Raw genomic sequence first — 18,436 nt, forward strand, 5'->3', positions numbered from 1 at the left:
GGATCTCGTCCCTTTTCCTTCCCTTTTGCCTTTTTCCTTCCCTTCTGCTTATGGCCGACATTAGGAGAGGACCTTGCTGGTCGTCCCTGCGAACTGAGGCCAGTGAGAGACTGAATCCAGCTCCGGTTGGCTACAGAGTCTAATCCAGGACTTTGGGTGCTGGCTCTGCAGTTGCTGAGACTTTCAAGATTGGTTTTGTATATTTGTGTTATTTTCTCTGTTCTTATCAGTAGCATTAGTAAAACATCTTTAACTTTTCCAACTCTCTTCTCTCTGTCCTTCTTTCCCTCTCAATCACCTGTGCTGAGTGGGAAGGGGGGAGAGGGAGGGGCAAAAGGGGGAAGTGGGGGGGAGAGGAGGTTGACAACACATCTGCCAGGGTTTGATTGTCACCCCGCAATCTTAACCCTCGACACCAGCCTATCTCCATTTCCCTGCCCACCTCGATGTCCAGGCCTCCTGGGCACTGGTGCCCTCTGCGAGGAAAAAGTGGGTGGCCCTGTGGCATCCCCGGGGATTTTGGGCCATGAAGGCACCCAAGCGTGGCCGTGAGCAGGCGAGCAGGTGCCACCTGCCAGCGATGCCCTGACCACTCAGGACAAGGAGCCTGGACCTTCCTGCGGTCTCAGGGGAGGCGCCCACCGCAGTGGCCCAGGAGGGAGGGGCCGCAGCTTTTGTTGGCTTTTGTTCACTTTTAAGAGAGGCCTTTGGAGGAGTCAGGTGGGAATCAGGAGCTCCCTGCCGCAGGTTCCCTGTACACTGCCTTTTAGGGAGTTTCATTTGCAGACAAATGATTAAACTCCACTGCTTCATCAGATGAAGTGAAAAGATCAAATGCAGAACTTCAGAACATCACTTTGTGGAGCAGCAGTGTCTACATTCATGGCAATCTATCCAAGACAAACTTACACTCAGAGGTGCCCCAACAATATCACTCCTGTTACACAGTTCTAGCACAAATGCCCAAGTATTTAAGGACAAGAAAAGGAATCATTTAGCTGCACAGAACTGTCTTCCAAATGTATGGAATGTATTGGTTTGGGTATTTCTTTGAAGCCCCAAGTCACAAGAAAGAAACAGCACCAAGTTTAACAATAACGGTTTCTCAGTGGTTTTTGAGAACTTTTCCAAAAACCATTAGGCAAAAAAAAAAGCATTGAAAAACAAGAGCTGAGTGATACAATGTGAAAATGGCAAAAACCACACTCCAAACAATTGTTATTGCAAGAAACAGAAATCACACACAAGCTGTACAAACATACACGTTACCGGCTCTGGACAGACAGACGCACACCACGGCAGCACGTTCAGCTGTGCAAACCTTGAACCCACACGATCTAAAAACAATCTGACATTATCTGTACAACACAAAGTCAGACCGGAAATATTCTGGCGCATTCACAATGAAATACAATGTGTTGCTGGGCACAAACACCAATATTCACATCAGAACTGTGCAAACCATGGCATTACTCGCTTTGGATTTACAACACAGCCAATGTTTTACTGGAAAACACATTATGTTAATGTTTGGAAAGTTAATACAAGGCTACATTGTTTAGAATTCAGTGTAGTGTGTAGGGAAAACAGTGAGAACGTGTGTTTTTCGTGCTGCTTTTGATGTTCCACTCACTGGCTCCTTTCGACTTCTAGAAGGAAACATAAAGGTGATCAGAACTTCAAGTAAAACCCAACATGAAGCAGTGAAAACAGATTGTAAAGCCTGGACATCAAAACCTTATGTTCTGATAGGCTAGGGAATGTGGCAATTTATTTGTATAACCTGCTCTCTCTCGGTACATTCAGGGCAACTAAAAAAACCCCAAGCCAACATCACATTCCTCCTTTGTCACAAATTCAGAGTTACAGATCTAGAACACAACCGTGCCAGAGGAACTCCTCAGATATTTTGTCTCTGCTACTTAAGCATCAGAAACATGAAATCTGCACTCCAGGTTTGTGTTCTTACACAGTCAGCCACCAAAACAGGAAGGCACCTTTAGCCAATCTGTATATCCCAAGTATTATAAATCAGTACCAGCCACAGTACTTGAGTTTCTAGGAAACAGCAGTGACAGTCCGGACACTTCAGAGTGCAAATTAGCCCTCTGACAAAGAAATAACCAAAAAACCTTTAGAACAGCGTTTAGTCGTGGAAGCTCAAGTGCTGTGTTCAGATATCTACCATGTTAAGGGAATACCTTGCAAGTCAGATTATATACTCTGACGCAAGAGAACGAAGAAGCTATCGATCCTATAGTATGGTATAGGGACAAGGAGAAACAAAGAGTAAAGGTAAAAATGTGAGTAGCTGCAGTGAAGGAGTAATGGTTTGAACTTCAGCAAGCAGAGGGAGAATCACTGACAACAAATGAATCACAGGAGACTTGCAGAACAGTCTGCAAGATGCTTTTTAGTACTAACTTTTTTTCTTTGTTGGTATCTGTTTAAATGGTCCAGTAAGATCACAGATTGACCCAAAACGTGCATTGTGTGACGATGAGCAATTTAGCTCTTAACTGTGCGAATGTGGCGATGAGGTTTTGTGTGTGACAGCCGTTACTTTTCTTTCTAGCACGCCAGCTTTATTCCAGCATCCAGACTTGCGCAACTCTGCGATCGGCTGTGTCTCATCTCGGTGTGCTAAATGTGGCTTTTCTTCCGTGTGCACACCGAGTACAGACCCCTGGTTTTGGGATAACAGTTGTATCACCCAGATGGACACCAATCAAAGCCTTGCCCAGCCCAGCTCGCTGGAGCAGCGGGGCGGGTGCCGATGGGGCTCCAGCCGCACTGCCCTGTTTGTCAGGAGCCCCAGCGGTGCCTCCACCCGGCTGAGCAGCGAGCGGCCCAAAGGCGCAAGGCTAAAATCGAGATATTGTCTTCAATGAATGTAATTGTGATCTGTTTGTATATTTGAGCTTGGCGTGCGGTTTGCGTGTCTGAGCTCAGCCTTTTACTTCGCACGTTTATATTTGGTACCAAAAGAATTTTGTTCGGGGAGATAATTACAAAATGAGAACCGGTTCCATTATTAAAGTGCCACCGCGCTCCCCGTTCAGATGCATCTGTACACATGAGAGTAAATGAGAGGGGGAAGTGATGTGAATGTGAAATTCTGGGTTAGCTGTGTTGCAGTCAGTGTTGTTCTGCGCACAGACTGATCTGGGTCTGAAATTAGCGTAAGAAACTACAAAAGGGAGGAGCTGAGGGATGTAACTATTGCTCAGCTAATTGAAATTGCATATGAAGTTTATAGTCGCAGGAACTAAATGAAGGGAGAAAGAGATTTTAAATCAGACTCTGCCTTTAGGGTTTCCGATTCATAAAATACAACCTGGGGATAAAGTACTAATTAAAACCTGGAAAGAGGAAACTCTGACCCCACGATGGGAAGGACCTTTTCTTGCCTTATTAACTACAGAACCAGCCGTTCGGACTGCAGAGAAAGGGTGGACACACGGCTCTCGAGTTAAAGGACCACGGACGGGAAAAAGAACCTGGGGAGTAACCCAAGGACCAGGGGAATTGAAATTGAAATGGACACGGGATTGGTGATGTAACCACTATCAGCACTGTTAATGTGAATGTCCAGTACAAAGAGTGAATCGCCCGTGCACCCAGCGCTGTTTGGCTTGTGCTCTAACGAACACGTGTTCAAGGAATACAGTTAAGGAATTGGATTAAATGTTGTTTATCCATAGAAAAAGCGTAAGCTACTTATTTCAGTTCCTCATTTGCAAAAATGCTGTAACTCTGTGCAGCACGACCCCTCATCTTTATCTCTTTATCTTTCCACCTCTTTCTGGCATTAACAACGCCCAGATCAAACCTCTCAGCACAGACACTGAGAAATGCCCGCGGCCCATGCTCTGTCAGTTCCTTGGAGCTGCTGCTGTTCTGAGATCCCAGGAGGAGAAACTTCTCTTCAGCCGAGTTTAACACGGAACCTGTTCTCAGCAGCCGAGCCTTCTCCTCTGTGCAAGGGCAGCAAACCGCAGGTTTGGAACCCACAGCCCCTCAGTCCCGCTGCAGCCAGCGAGGAGGCGACGAACGAGCGCGGACACCGAGTCCGCCCGCGGGACGCGCCGGTCGCGCTTTGTGCTGCGGGGTCAGCGGTGCGGAGGGCGGGGAGGAGCTCATCTGAGAGCTGAGGCTGACCTGCAGTTCAGGGGGTTTTCCACTCTCTGAGCCACCATGACGGCACGGCTGCCAGAGACTTTGTTATTTTAATAACTGTTCAACTCAGTCACATTTCGTATAAAAATTTGGCGGGTCAGGCGAATAATCGGACAGCTCTGGCGGGGTCCTGCCGGCAGCGCCGCTCGGCTCGCCCCTCCCGGTGACGCAATTTCCGGCTACAGGGCTGGGGCGAGCGGAGGCTGCTGAGCCGAGGCTGCTGAGCGGGTCCGGGGAGCGAGCGGCGGGTCCGGGGGAGCGAGCGGCGGGTCCGGGGCGGGGAGCGGCGGGTCCGGGGCGGGGAGCGGCGGGTCCGGGGCGGGGAGCGGCGGGTCCGGGGGGGCGAGCGGCGGGTCCGGGGGAGCGAGCGGCGGGTCCGGGGAGGCGAGCGGCGGGTCCGGGGAGGTGAGCGGCGGGTCGGGATGGGGGCGGGAGAGGCGCCCGCGGTCGGGGCGCGCGCACAAGGATCCGTGTGCGAACGGGCCCTTGGAGACCCCGGTCCCGGGAACCCCCGGAGCTGAGCCCACAGCTGCCGGTCTCTTGGTGCTTTGTGCAGGTGACAGCGCAGAGGCCGCCATGAGAAACCCGGGTGTCCCCAGCACGTTCCTGTTGGAGCAGCGCGTGGCCTGTGCAGCTTCGTGTGGGCCAAGGGAGGCAGCTGTGTCCGTGTTGGCTCAGGTCGGTGCAGCTGCGCTTGGATTTAGAGCAGTGACCCTGGCTGGCTGGTTGAGCCTTGGGGGTTGTTTATTGCTGAGAATGGCAGGGGTCTGTTCAGCAGGTCTTGAATTGCTGTGCACTTTACCCTGCAAGAAGGGTTCATTTTCAGTGTTATTCATTCAGCGTAGCTCTCTCCATTGTACGGATAAGTTTTCCCGCTCTCAAAGGTTCCCTCTCCATGTGGTGGTTGAATTTCTCAGCGTCTCTTCTGCCGTTTGTTTTCCTTCTCCTGCAAAGTGGGGTGGGAAGGAGAAGGCAAAAGGCTCCGCTGCTTCCAGGCGGGGACTTGGTTGCTTGTATAACGTATGTCTGGTTCATCTCGAAGTAGACAGAGAAGAGTGGTGTTAGAAATCAATCAGCTGCCTCCTGTTGGAGGGACAAAGTGTGCTGGATTTGAAGGCGTTGGGCAGGACAGGAAGAGCTGCCTTCCTGGGTCAGTGATGGGCGTTGGCATGTATTGTCTGAGCTGGAGCTGATGGCTGTCACCACTTGAGCTCTAGAATTACTCTGAGACCCAGGAATCTCCAGTTCCTTGTGGAGCTTTTCCAGGCTGTGGAAGCCCCTTTCTGTCACAGATTGTAACGCAGCCCTTGGAGAAGGGGGAACTGCTTGAGGTTCCTCAGTTTGGGCATTGGGGAGGCGTCGTTCTTGGGCTCACAATGAGTGTGAGGAGACGTTTTCACGTGAGCTGAAGGCAGCTCTGGGTAGCCAAAGCTGTTAACCGGTGTTAACAAACGCTGCTGCTGAGATTTGGGGGTGAAAGTGCCACAAATGTGATTTCCCAGGGAAAACAGAGAGATTTGTCAGTGCCTGGTTGTTCCATGGCACATTGTAGTTAAGCACAGTGGTAATTTTGCATCGATTTTACACAGGATTACTGGCTCTAACAGACTGGTTGCATCAAATGAATGTTGACTTGCTGCACTGGTGGCCTTGTGAACAGCAGATGGCTTCTGGAGGGGGTGACATCTCCTGTGAGCCCAGGAGTGCTGAGCCCATCATACAAGGAATGACCTCCCCTCCCCGAGCAGGGCAGAGGACCCAGGGGTCCGGGCTGCCTGTCTGTGCTCCTCCCCTGCCCCAACACCAAAATACATTCCTTGGGGGACAGATATGGGCCTGGACTAAGATGGTACATAAGATGTTTTTCCAGTAATTGTTATTAAAAACACACTAAACTCATGTGATGTTTATTTCAGTTACGTTCCCACTCGTTCACAGACCAGGCCCAAGGACATCACAAATCCCATGCACTTGGGGGCGGTTATCTGGCCCGAGATACCATTCTCACGAGTCTGGGCTATAACGTTTTACAGTTATGAGAAACGTACTTCAAAGTACTCTGTCCAAGGCCCTTTCTATGTTATTATGTTAGTATTATGTCTTTGACCGTCCAGATGGTCATGTTAGTATTGATCTTCCTTTATCATCCAGGTGGCTGGAACCGCACATCTTGCTTTTCCACATTTACTTTCCAAGAGGCTGCTGAACTGTGGCAAGGTGTTGCTGTCTGTACGGAGAACATGGTTGTAAAAGTACATCATGGAGATGCTCACACAGCCCAGAGTCAGCCACTGAAGAATATCAAAGCAAACACAGGTATGTCCCTGAAGGGCTGCCAGCTCTGCAGGGACAGAAATCGGGTCTTGGGAATCTGAGATCCCTCTTCTGCTCCAGTCAGCGAGCACAGACTGGTGCTGGAAACCGCTCAACATCCAGGTCGCCCGGGCAGCAGCCACTGAGCCTGGAGTTATAAACCCATTGATTCCCCCACTGTCACACTGCCCCACAGTGCCCAGAGGATGCTGACCAGGGCCCCCAGGATGGGGATGTTTGGGCCAGGGGTGCAGTGAAGGGAACCCCGCGCCCCGCAAAAAGCCAGGGAGAGCTGCAAGGCGGGCGGGGGAGAGGGCAGGGGAGGCCGTGCCCCTGGGGACACAGCTCCATCCCCCAGCTGCTCTGAGCCCCACTCCGGCAGGACTCCCCAGGCTGTCCCGAAGCAGAGCGGCACCCCGGCTGTCCAGCTGCTCCCCTGGGACCCCCCAGCCTCTGGGCTCCAGCCTGTGCCCAGGGCAGCCAGGGAGCCCCAGGCGTGCGGGTGCCCCAGGACCTGCTCCTCCCCACTGCCCCAGCACTGCCCTTCTCTGTGGGCTCTGCCCGCTGCCAGGGCTGGGGGAGCCCAGGCTTCCAGGCTGCTTTAACTGCCCTGGATCCCCTGATCGGTCACTCTGTGAGGCACCGATCTTGGTGAACGGGCTTCTTGTGCCATGGGCCCTGGGCAAACAGAGCTTATCAGAGCCGCTGTGGGAGCAAACATCCCTCCTCGTGCCAGGGGAGCTCCGTCCTGCAATGAGCTCCGAGCGGCTGCCTGGGAACAAGAGCCCGCTTCATCACGTCCATCTGGATGGCCACGTCCTGCTCAGGGACAGCGCTGGCCTGGGCCGAGGATGGGGGCATTGAAGGGGCACTCGGTGGGGACAAGGGCCTTTGGTGAGCTGTGACCAAGTCCCAGGAAGGGACAGGGCTGGAGCCAGAGCCTTGTTGGGGACAGGGACACTGGGACCCACCATGTGGGATCAGCTCTACAGGGCAGGACCCGGGTTGTCTGGGAGGGCACAGTGACCCCGGACAGGGACAGGTGAGAGCCAGGGCAGGGGATGTTCCCTCTGCTCTGTTCTCAGCTGTGGCTGCAGACTGGACCAGTTGGGGGCTGGCGGTGCAAGGGAAATGGGGTGGGCTGGAGCTGGGCACTGACACCACCCCAGCACTTCCCCCAAGCCCAGCCCTCCTCTCCCAGAGCCCAGGATTCACCAGTGCTCCCCATTGGCAGCGCCACCAGTGACTGAGGATCCCAGTCACCAGCTGTCCACATTGCCCCAGCTGTCCTCCCACCTCCCAGAGTTCCCTAATCCTGGGGTCCCTGGTGCCCCAAGAAGAGGAGTGACTCCCAGCCCCTCATTTATTTAAGGGGCTGGAAAGGGCTCAGAGATAATTGTGCTTAGAGACCCCAGATTTGAGGCTGGTGTCATCTCTAGGGGGGGTTCCATAGGGAAAGACTGGCCTGGGAGTTGAGGGGCACTGGGAGATGGTGGTGCTGGGAGGTGAGGGGCACTGGCAGGTGGGGGGATCAGGCTTTTGGGGTTGTTGCAGGATGGTTTCGAGTTGGAGCAGTGGGTCATCACCATAGGGTGTCTGGCTGTCAGGGACACACTGCTGTCCCCCCTCACCACTGTGGATGCCTGGGCCCTTCCCCGTGCAGCTGCCCCATGCAGGAAGCGGCACTGATGCCAGGGAAGGCAGCTGGATCAATGCTCAAGGCGGGAGTGACTCTGTGCCAAGGCTGGGTTGCCAGGGCGGGTGTCTCTGCCAAGCTTTGCCCTGGGGGCTGGAGGCGTGGGGAGGGGCAGGGAGTCCTCCTGGGAGGGATAAAGGTGCCCTCACCTTTTCTGGCATCACCCAGGACTCGCTGCACCGCAGAGGAAGATGAAGGTCACAGTGCTCAGTGTGGCCCTGCTCTTCACCATCCTGCTGTGCACCCTGGAGGATGCGCAGGTGAGGCTCCAGTGAGGGCCCCTCCCGGTTTCTTGTCTTGGTGCCCCCACACCCCTCTTCTTTGGGCCTCCCCATTCCATCCTTTAAGACCCCTCAGGTATCTCCTGCTCAGGATCTCCTCTGTGTCCTATAGAGGGTCCCCAAATGCTCTCCCTTTGATGGATGCCAATGCCTTTCTTTCCATCTTTCCACTCCGTCCTTTGCCTTTCACCCTGTCCCCTGCGGTAGTGCCCCCAGATCCCCCTCCTTGAACACCCCCTCCCAAACACTTTCCCGATCCCCGCGTTTTGTTCCTCTGCTGTCCTCTTCCTCCTGCCCCCACCAACAACCTCACCTGAATTCCCCGTGTCCCCTCCCCTTGAACTCTTTACCCCTCACTTGCATCCCATGCAGTCCTGTCCCTCCAGCACCCCCAGCCCGGTCCCTTGGGTTCTGCGAGTTCACAACAGTGCCCTGCCTCTGGGTCCCCCCCAGCCACCGTCCTCCTTGGAGGCCCCAAATTCCCATGTTATCCTTTTCTCCAACCCAAGCCCTGGTCCGCCATGAACAGGTATCCCAGGTGAAACTTGGAGGAATGAGGTTGGGGGGAGCAGAAGGGATTTTCACGCTCAGATGAGGGAGAATCCATGGGCCTGGGTGGGGCTGGGGACACCTGTGCCCCACCCACAGCCCCATTTGTCTCCAACCCCTTTCTCTTCTTTCATAGGCATTTCCAGGAACATTGCTGGAAGCAAGTGGAGGGTCTCTCCTGCATGTGAGTAGTGGGGCGGACTTGGAGGACATCCAGTCTGGGAACTGGAGGGCACCTTGGTCCTCCCCTCCCTTGCTGGGGCTGGGACATCCCAGTGACCAGTGAGGTCTCATGGTCTCTCTACAGCAGGGACTCAAACTGGGGCGAGTGAAGAGGGCTGCGGTAGGTGTCACAAGTTCTGCTGCCCCACACCCTCCCTCCCACGGCCACGAAACTCCAGGGCATCCCGGTGTGCCCCAGAACATGCCAGTGTGCCCCAGTACACTCCCATGCACCCCCTGCAGCCCCACAGAACATCCCTGCTCCCCAGTGTTTTCCCAGGGATGCCCCATTGCCCAGGGCTCCCATTGCATTCCCTTCATCCCATCACAACCCACTACAGCCCAGTGCACCCCACGATACCCCAGGACACAGCCCCTTCCCCAGGACCTCCACTGCTTTCTGTGCCCCACCACACAAACTCACGCACCCCATTTTCCCTGGAGTCACCTTCCCAAGGACCCCATCGCTTTCCCCTGCCTCCCAGTGCACCCAAGTGTGTCCCTCACCCAACCTTTCTCCCCAGCTCCCTCTGTCTGTCAGGGTGGATGATGTTTTGCAGCAGAAACACCAGGTTCCAGATCTTCCAGATGCTGAAGTGCTAGTGCAGCCATCTCCTCCATTGCTGGTGAGCAGCATCAGGGCATCTCCAGCCCCACAAAGGGTCCTGGGTGGGCAGAACGTGGATCTAGAAGCAAACAGAGGAGACTGTCCATGCCCTGTGTCCCAGGCCACGCTGGACAGAGCTGCCCCCATGACTTTTGTTGCACCCAGCGGGGCTCTACGGACCCAGAGGGTCACCGTGCAGGCCAGGCTGGGGCTCTGGGGCCTTACAGACCCCAAGGATCACCCTGAGGGCTGGGCAGGGTTCTGGGAGATGTAGGGGCATCCGGGGCTAATGACACACTGGCCAAGGAGCTCTGGGTGCCACGTGGATCTCAGGAGAACCGAGTCTTGTCCTGGGTTGATTGAGGGCTCCAACTCTTCTCTCCTTCCCTGGGTCTCTGCAGAGAGACGGTGGGGAGAAGCCTCCCCTCATGTCCCAGCTGACACTGGAGATCTCATTTTGGGCTCTGATTTCAGAACTGAAACTGATGGTGACAGCCGTGTCCTGTCCCCCTCCAGTGACATGAGGAGATGATCATCCCTGGATGACCCCGTCTGATCCCCTGGGAGCCCTGGGCCATTTCCCTCTCATGATCAGTAAATCCCTTCAGCAAAGCTACGCCTGCGTGTGGATGTGTGTCCGTGTCCATGCTCCCACTGCTGTGCCGGTGCCCGGACGCCTGGGTCCTCTCTGTCACTCTGCCCGACACGTTGCCCCTCATGTCGTGGCCTCAGCAGAGGAGGTTTTTACCCTCATGATTCTGCAAGTATTGCACTAAAAAGCTGCACCCAGCGCATGTGCCTGATGTGCTGCTCTGAATCACATCAATAGTCAAAACTGCTGTGTTTGCTCCCCTCCCAACTAGAGCAAAGTGAACACCTGCATTTCACGCTCTTTCCCAAAGAGCCGATCGTAGGAAGTTACATTCACATCCTAGGATGGAAAAAAAAAAAGAGAAATAGGAAAAGCAGTCCAGACAATGGAAAACAAAATGGAAAAACATTCTATAAGGAAACAAAAATTTTGCAAGAGGCATCCACCTGTATTTCATATCAGAAATACGCTCAGTGCCGATGTTTGCAACACGAGGTGTACAACGTGGCATTCTCTGCACTGCTTTAAATCTGTTATATAGTATTACTAGATAAGTAAAACAATGATTAACTTGTATGAAACCTTGTTTTCATCAGAGTGCACCCACTTCACCTTGTTTCCTCTGACAAGCTGTTCAACTGGCCATATGGGAGAGATTCTAAGGTAATGGCTTGAGGACTCATGTTGGAAAGTAAATGTGGAAAAGCAAGATGTGCGGTTCCAGCCACCTGGATGATAAAGGAAGATCAATACTAACGTGACCATCTGGACGGTCAAAGACATAATACTAACATAATAATATATAAAGGGCCTTGGACAGATTACTTTGAAGTACATTTCTCGTAATTGTAAAAAGTTATAGCCCAGACTCGTGAGAATGGGATCTCGGGCCGGATAACCGCCCCCAAGTGCATGGGATGTGTGAATGTCCTTGGGCCTGGTCTGTGAACGAGTGGAAAAACAAGGGAGACAAACATCACATGAGTTTAGTGTGTTTTTAACAACAATTAGTGGAAAAACACCTTTTGTAAACATCTTAGTCCGGGCCTGTACCTGTTTTTGAACAGTGGTACTGTCTGATGGCTTTCCTCCTCGTCTCCAGATGAATGTGGTAGAAAATATAAAGCAAGGAAACGTCCTTTGGCCCAGCCGAGCGCCCCCTAGGGGAGGGGGGGCCTGTCATCCCCGGGCCTGTCACTGCCTGCTGTCCCCCCTGTGAGCAGCGAGGCCTCTGATTCAGCTGCAGTTTGTACTGTAACCGTGCATTTCTTGCTGTGGGCAGTAGCGCTCCAGGCTGAGTTGGACACCTCTGTTTCCCTCTAGACACTCTTCCAGAACGTTGTGCCCCACCACTGCCTGGGCTGCATCTGGTCCCGAAGGGACAAGAAAGAGAACAAACAGCTGGCACAGAGCATCAGAGCCACCATCTCGCAGTTCAACGCCGTCACCAACTGCGTGCTCAGCACCATCCTGGAGAGCAAAGAATTAAAGACACAGCCAAGAGCGAAGATCTTGGAGAAGTGGATCCGTATCGGACGTGTAAAGTGTTTATTCGCGACTGTTTAACGTTCCTTGTGCGGGTGCCGTGGAGCTGGGGGGGGACAGGGGGGTTGTAGCGGGGAGTGATATTTTTGATGCTCAGTATTTGTAGAGCTGCCCGCTTAGCAGGGAGAATGTGCAGCAAGCAGGACACGGGGCAGACAGAAGAGCACTGACTATTGGTGATGCTGACGTTTAACGCTCCTGTGTTTCTAACCGCTCCTTTCACAGCAATGTAGGATCCTGAACAACTTTTCGTCTCTGAAGGCCATCGTTTCCGCCTTGCAGTCCACCTCGGTTTATCGCCTGAAGAAGACCTGGGCCTGCGTTCCAAAGTAAGGCTGTGCAGTGTGTCACTGGGTGTGTTTTGGTGCTTTTATCTGTTCTGTGCCCAACTGTTAACAATTCTTGAGAAAAAAATTGTACCCTGGTCTGATTCAGAGTGCTTACAAACAACTTAAATCATTGAATCTTTTCCTGTACAGGGACACAATGCTGATGTTCGAAGAGCTTTGCGAAATCTTCTCCGACTGTGACAACTTTGCGACGAGCAGGGAGCTGCTGCTGAAGGTGGGAATGAGCTTGAGTTGCCAGGTTGTGATCTCACCCAAAGCCGAGCTCAGCCCTGTTCCTGACCAATGAGCTCCCGTATGCGGTGCTTTGGGGAAGACGGGTCTGTAAATCCCGGCTTTTCTGCCGGGGCGAGAGGTGCCGCACAGCGAGATTTGACGCAGAGGAGTTACGAATGAGCACTTTGGCTTATATACCGCTCTGTGCAGACATGAACCGCTGGCTGAGATACCAAGGATGATGTCGTGAAAGCATCATTTACAAGAGCGCTGTTTGGTGAAGCAGACTAGTTGTGTTTTGTTTGCTTCCACAGGAGTATTCTAATTAGTATAATTATGACTTCTCAGTCAATTAATCCACCATTGCTCTGACCGTTTGCAGGGAGTCACACAAGGCACGGTACCTTACCTGGGTACCTTCCTCACTGACCTCGTCATGCTGGACACAGCCCTTCAGGACTATCTCGAGGTAATTTGGGGCAATTTTTGGAATCCTAAATCTCCTCCCTCCCTTGCAGACACTGTGTCTGCTCCTGCATCTTCCACTGGGTGCTAGTGCAGTTCTTAAAAAGAGAGGAATGTATTTAACAAATAGACTCAGGTACACGAGTGCTGTGGCTTATCCTAGAGCTGGAAACGGGTCTTTGTAGAGGCCTTTGGTCAGGGCAGCTCTGGCCCGTCCCTTGGTGTCGCTACTTCATCCTGTTCATCCTGTTTGTGATTAACTCCAGCCGAGCCTGTGCTCTTCTCCTCCGATCCCTTCTCTGTCCTTCCAACAGGGCGGCCTGATCAATTTTGAGAAGCGGCGAAGGGTAAGTGGAACGGTGACTGTTCTGTGATCGTTAGTGCCTGACGCTCTCTGCTAGAGCGTTCTCTTGGCGAGGCCTGTTGTCTTTGCTGGGCGTATCCAACAGCCGCTCACGTTACTCAGAGGGTGAGGAAGGAACAGTCCCCGGCACGCTGTGAACCTCTGCCGGGCTGTGCGGGGCGGCGCGGGAAGAGAAATTCCTTTTAGATGCGGGCAGCAGGGGAAGAGGAGCCGCAGGGCACTCGCTGCCGCGGGAGTTACGTCTGGGGCACATTCCCCCCGTTTGGTGTTCACGGGAACACGTTACACGAGCGTGTTCTGTGTGCTGGGAGCGCATCAGACCTGCTGGCGTGAGACCTTTGCTGGCCACAAGATGCAGTCTGTGACCATCTTCCTTGTGCTGCAGTAAATAGTTGTGGGTCAAAGGTGCAGAGAGCGAAGCGGGTACCTGGGACCGAGAAATCAAGGCTGAGCGTTGCCTTCCAGCCTGAGCCTTGTTGGTCAGAGATCGGTAGGAGCGAAGGTGCCGGGGTTTCCTCTGTCCGAGGGCAGTTTGTCCTGGATCTGTTGCTGCATGTGTTTAGTGTATTAACGAGACTGGCTTGATTTTTCTAATTAGAATTCCTATTTTATTATTTGTTTTCTTAGGAGTTTGAAGTAATCGCACAAATTAAGCTGTTGCAGTCCTCATGTAACAGCTATTGCGTGACAGGAGATGAGAAATTCGTGCAGTGGTTTAGGAGGCAGCGGCATTGAAGTGATGAGGAGAGGTAGGGTCTCAGCCCAGCTGGCGAAGCAGCTTTTCTTCCCCCGCAGGCAGGTTCAGGTTCTCTCAGCCTTGAGCTCTGCGCTGCCAGGAGCTGCTCCCGGAGAGTGGAAATACACACGCACAGAGCTGCGCTCCTCCTCGTGGGGATGAACCCTCTGGGACGTGGGAGTGACGCAGGGCTTCTCAAATATGGCCACTTTGAGATATTTAACTAACGGTATTGCCTGTTCTGCAGTTTCCGTCTGTCACGTGAAATCGAAGGAGCAGCTCCTGACCAGAGCACCGCAGCGGGCAGAGCTCAGAGGAGCGTGGTGAAGAGATTCAGCCTGTGAGTACAACGGGGAGGGGGTTTGGTGTGTGAATATGAACTGGAATAATCAAACACCAGCTGACAAACCTGGCTGGGGATCCAGAGCACTGCAGTGCTGCGAGGAGACACCGCCAGCTAGAAATACGTATTGCTGTTGTCTCTTTCTATTGGTGTAAGTAGCCAGGAGGGTTATCGACTAAAGACTGCAGAAATAACTCTAAGGTGTCAAACAAAGGAACGATTTTAGTGCTGGATTATAAATTCAATTCAAATTTGCAGCAGCAAAACAGAGCAAATAAGGATAGAGTCTAATTTGCTATACACACACAAACAATAGGCCACTCGAGATAGGAAAACACAACAGCAGGTCAGATTGTTGAAGCAAGTGACAGCTGTGCTCAGCCCAGCTCTGTTGTGCTTTCTTTTCTCCCCTAGGCCGTTCCTGGGCTTGGGGGTGAGCGCCCTCAGCACCCCCGTCAACGCGCAGCCCAAACCTGCTCCAGGTGGGAGCTCTGGGGACAGCACCGTCACCATCGTCCCTCCCACCGACACTGCTGAGGAGCCTCAGCACAAGGTAGGGCCCGGGCCCTGTGTTCAGCACAAACAGCCTGTGCGAGGCTGCTGACGCTGCCGGCGGCCCCAGGCGCTTGCCCAAGCCTGTGGATCTTGACTGGAGCGTTGCTGGCAGTGGAATGGAGGGACCTGAGCTCTGGGAAAGGCGATTTTGGGGGGAGGGCTCATGTACATCAGCCCAGCCTAATTCTGGGGCAGGCAGAGCAGCTGAGCAAGTGAGAAGCAGGTGAGGTCAGAGCTCACCAGCCCTGTGGTTTGACCTGCCAGGAACTGCCCAGACCAAGCCTGGGCTGGGCTGGGTTCCGTTCCCAGGGAGCTTTGTCCTGCAGACTCTGCTCTCTTGACCTAAGCTGCCTTAACTGGGTTGCCGAAGCCCTTGTTAAGGCTGTTGTGCTGAAGAGTGTCATCTTTAGCTTTTGGATCTTTGAAATTCAATGGTAATGAATGTGTTTGATCTCGTCTCCCCCCTTGCTGCCATCTGATGACAAGTGCTCCAAGAAGTGCCCCGGCCCCGTGACTCCCGTTCCATCAAAAGAAGTGCCGCCAGTCCTGCCAGTCTACAACCAGCAGAGCGGAGAGAGCTGCGTCATCCGCACCAGCGTAGAAGAGGACAGAAGCGGCAACATCTACAGGAGCATCCTGGTGAGCGGTGGGAACAGCAAAGCGCTGTTACTGTGGGCGGTGTTTTCACCCCAGGTGACTTGAATGGTGCTTTTAGTTTCGGAAACACCTATTCCCCGATCAGACCTCCTTGACAGGGAACGTGACCGATGTTACAAATCAAAACATGTGGAGCAGGGGATGAATGAGAGGTTTGCAAAGAGCATCTCTCAAGGTTTCTGGCCTTGAAATTGAAGCTTGTATTTGATCAACAATGCCAAGGGAAGCACTCTGAGCAAGTGCCGGCTTTGCTGCCCCTGCTCTTCTGCCAGCGCCGGCTGTTGTGTGTCCAGCTCAGCACTGGGGTGTGTGAGCTGTGACACAAGGTGCCCCTTCCCCAGCAAACCCAGCTCCAAGGCCCAGAATCTTTGCAGGACATCGCAGAAAGTGTTTAGCAGGGGAGACTGTGGATTAATGGATGTCTGCAAACAGCAGCTGGGGCAGCTCTTGCTGCGGATTCGATGGCTGCTGAGAACAAGGTCTCACCTCTCCGAGCGGTTGCTCAGGAGAGCAGAGGCTGTGATTTCCTGCTGCATTTCTAGAGCGGTGTCTGTTGTCTTGAACTAACTCCACCCCCAGGTGTCGCAAAGAGCGTGTTTTAGCGTCTGGCAGAATCTGCGACTTGGTTACCAAGCGACTCCTTGCAACTCCCTCTTTGCAGCTGAGTAACCAAGAGAAGGCTCCTGCTGTCACCCAGCGAGCCATGGAGAAGCACAACCTGCAGTCTGGCTCGGCCGAGGATTACGAGCTGGTCCAGATCATCTCCGAGGACAAAGGTGGGGAAGCAGAACTCTGCTGCTGCTGCTGCTGGAAGAGCTCTGCTGCATTTTGCCGGCAAGAGTAACATGCGAAGCGACGTCAGAAACGCCATCGCCACGTTGTCCCAGCTGCCGGTGAGAATAAACCCCCAACGCTGAGTGGGGCGCCCATGAACGCTCGCTCTGCTCCCTCTCTTGCGGAGCTGGCGATCCCACCCAAGGCGAACGTGTTCTACGCCATGAGCACCCAGGGCAACTTCGACTGCATCCTGAGAAGAAAAGCTGCAGCACAGGAGGAGCCCGCACTTCATGGGTTGTAATGGCTGAGCTCTGGATAGGATTTACTGTTTATATTATAAGTACGTAAACTTTTTTCCCCCCAGTTTTAATCTGGAGTTCATATATTTTAATATGTGACCTGTATATAATGTTTGAGCTTTGTATCATATTTAATATTTCTATAACGAGTATATTAACTTTTTTCCAGTTTTTCTCTGCAGTTAATGTGTTTTAATACTCGATGTGTTTATCATATTTAATCTTTCCATACTTCTACAGAAACCTTCAATATTATAGAATCTTTTTTCTACTGATGTCTGCTTGGAGTTCCTATATTTAAATAGCTTAGCTTTATAGCATATTTTAGCTTGTATAATATTCAGTATTCACAGAATAAGTACGTAAACTTTTTCCACTAATTTCTCCTTGGAGTTAATATATTGAAATGGTTTAGCTGTATCTCGTATTTGAGCTTTATTTAATATTTTTTATTTAACATACTGATATTTAATATTTATGTGATATGTTTATTTAATGTACTAATGTTTAATATTTATTTAATATGTTTATTTAATGTACTAATATTTAATATTTATTTACTATGTACATAGACCTTCCCCAATAATTATTTTCTGGAGTTGATATATTTTATTATTAAATCTTTATACAATATTTGATCCTTGTATAATATTTAATATTGATATGATAAGTATATCAACTTTTTTCAACCCATTTTTGTCTGGAGTTAATGTATTTTAATGTTTCTTCTGTAGATAGTGTTTGAGCTTTATATCACATATCTAGAGATGCATATAAAATAAATAGAGAAACTTTTTTCCACCCTTTTTTTCTGGAGTTAATAGATACTGATAACTGAGCTTTATAGAACACATCATCTTTATTTAATATTTATAGAATAAATACTTGAACTTTTTTCCACCAATTCTTGTCTGGCATTAAAATATTCTAATATTTGATCCCTATGTCATATTCAATCTTTACATGGATGTAACATCTCTATCATAAATACGTCACTTTTTTTCCACTAATTCTTCTCTTGAGTTAATATATATTAAGATTTGAGCTTTTATATCATACATAATCTTTATTTAATACATAATCTTTATTTACATAATAAATATGTGAACTTTTTTCCCCCACCAATTCTTGTCTGGCGTTAAAATATTTTAATATTTGATCCTTATGTAGTATTTAGTTTTTATAGATATGTAACATTTCTATGACAAATACATAACTTTTTTCAACTAATTTTTGTCTGGAGTTAATATAGTTTAATATTTGATCCTTATATCATATTTAATCTCTATATATTATTGAATGTTTCTATAAAAATACGTAAACATTTTTCCAGTATTTTTTGATCTGGAGTTACTAGGATTAATATTTAAGCTTTATATAATACATAATCTTTATTTAATATTTATATAATAAATACTTGAACTTTATTCCACCAATTCCCGTCTGGAGTTAGTAGATTTTAGTGTTTGATCTCTAGATAATATTTGATCTTTATATGATATTTAATCTTTATCTCATATTGAATGTTTCTATAATAAATAGATTAACTTTTGACCACTAATTTGTGTCTGGAGTTAATATATTTTAATGTTTGATTTTGTATTCTATTTAATCTTTATTTAATATTTAATACTTATATAATAAATATGCAAACGTTTTCCCACCAATTCTTGTCTGGAGTTAGTAGATTTTA

The 18,436-nt window shown here is 50.7% G+C and overlaps 2 protein-coding genes, 1 non-coding gene and 1 pseudogene across 3 annotated transcripts; all 4 read left to right on the forward strand.

Annotated features, from left to right (window-relative positions):
• Positions 1 to 10,463, forward strand: part of LOC136112395 (dynein axonemal heavy chain 9-like) — a 141,580-nt pseudogene extending 131,117 nt beyond the window's left edge.
• On the forward strand, positions 5,329 to 5,413 carry LOC136112659 (small nucleolar RNA SNORD45). Its single transcript, XR_010652933.1, has one exon. It is a non-coding gene; the product is annotated as a small nucleolar RNA SNORD45 (small nucleolar RNA).
• On the forward strand, positions 7,465 to 14,453 carry LOC139825604 (ral guanine nucleotide dissociation stimulator-like 1). Its single transcript, XM_071799055.1, has 10 exons — positions 7,465 to 7,514; positions 10,415 to 10,441; positions 11,036 to 11,102; positions 11,763 to 11,978; positions 12,210 to 12,313; positions 12,464 to 12,548; positions 12,930 to 13,016; positions 13,327 to 13,359; positions 14,004 to 14,125; positions 14,360 to 14,453. Exons 1-9 carry the CDS (start codon positions 7,465 to 7,467, stop codon positions 14,109 to 14,111), a joined length of 777 nt encoding a protein of 258 aa, XP_071655156.1. The 3' UTR covers positions 14,112 to 14,125; positions 14,360 to 14,453.
• On the forward strand, positions 14,116 to 16,855 carry LOC139825605 (ral guanine nucleotide dissociation stimulator-like 1). The gene is made up of 6 exons (XM_071799056.1): positions 14,116 to 14,125; positions 14,294 to 14,297; positions 14,360 to 14,452; positions 14,870 to 15,008; positions 15,497 to 15,649; positions 16,329 to 16,855. Exons 1-6 carry the CDS (start codon positions 14,116 to 14,118, stop codon positions 16,509 to 16,511), a joined length of 582 nt encoding a protein of 193 aa, XP_071655157.1. The 3' UTR covers positions 16,512 to 16,855.
• The last annotated feature ends 1,581 nt before the right edge of the window (positions 16,856 to 18,436 follow it).

Source organism: Patagioenas fasciata, chromosome 25, assembly GCF_037038585.1.
Source record: "Patagioenas fasciata isolate bPatFas1 chromosome 25, bPatFas1.hap1, whole genome shotgun sequence".
Classification (NCBI taxonomy): domain Eukaryota; kingdom Metazoa; phylum Chordata; class Aves; order Columbiformes; family Columbidae; genus Patagioenas; species Patagioenas fasciata.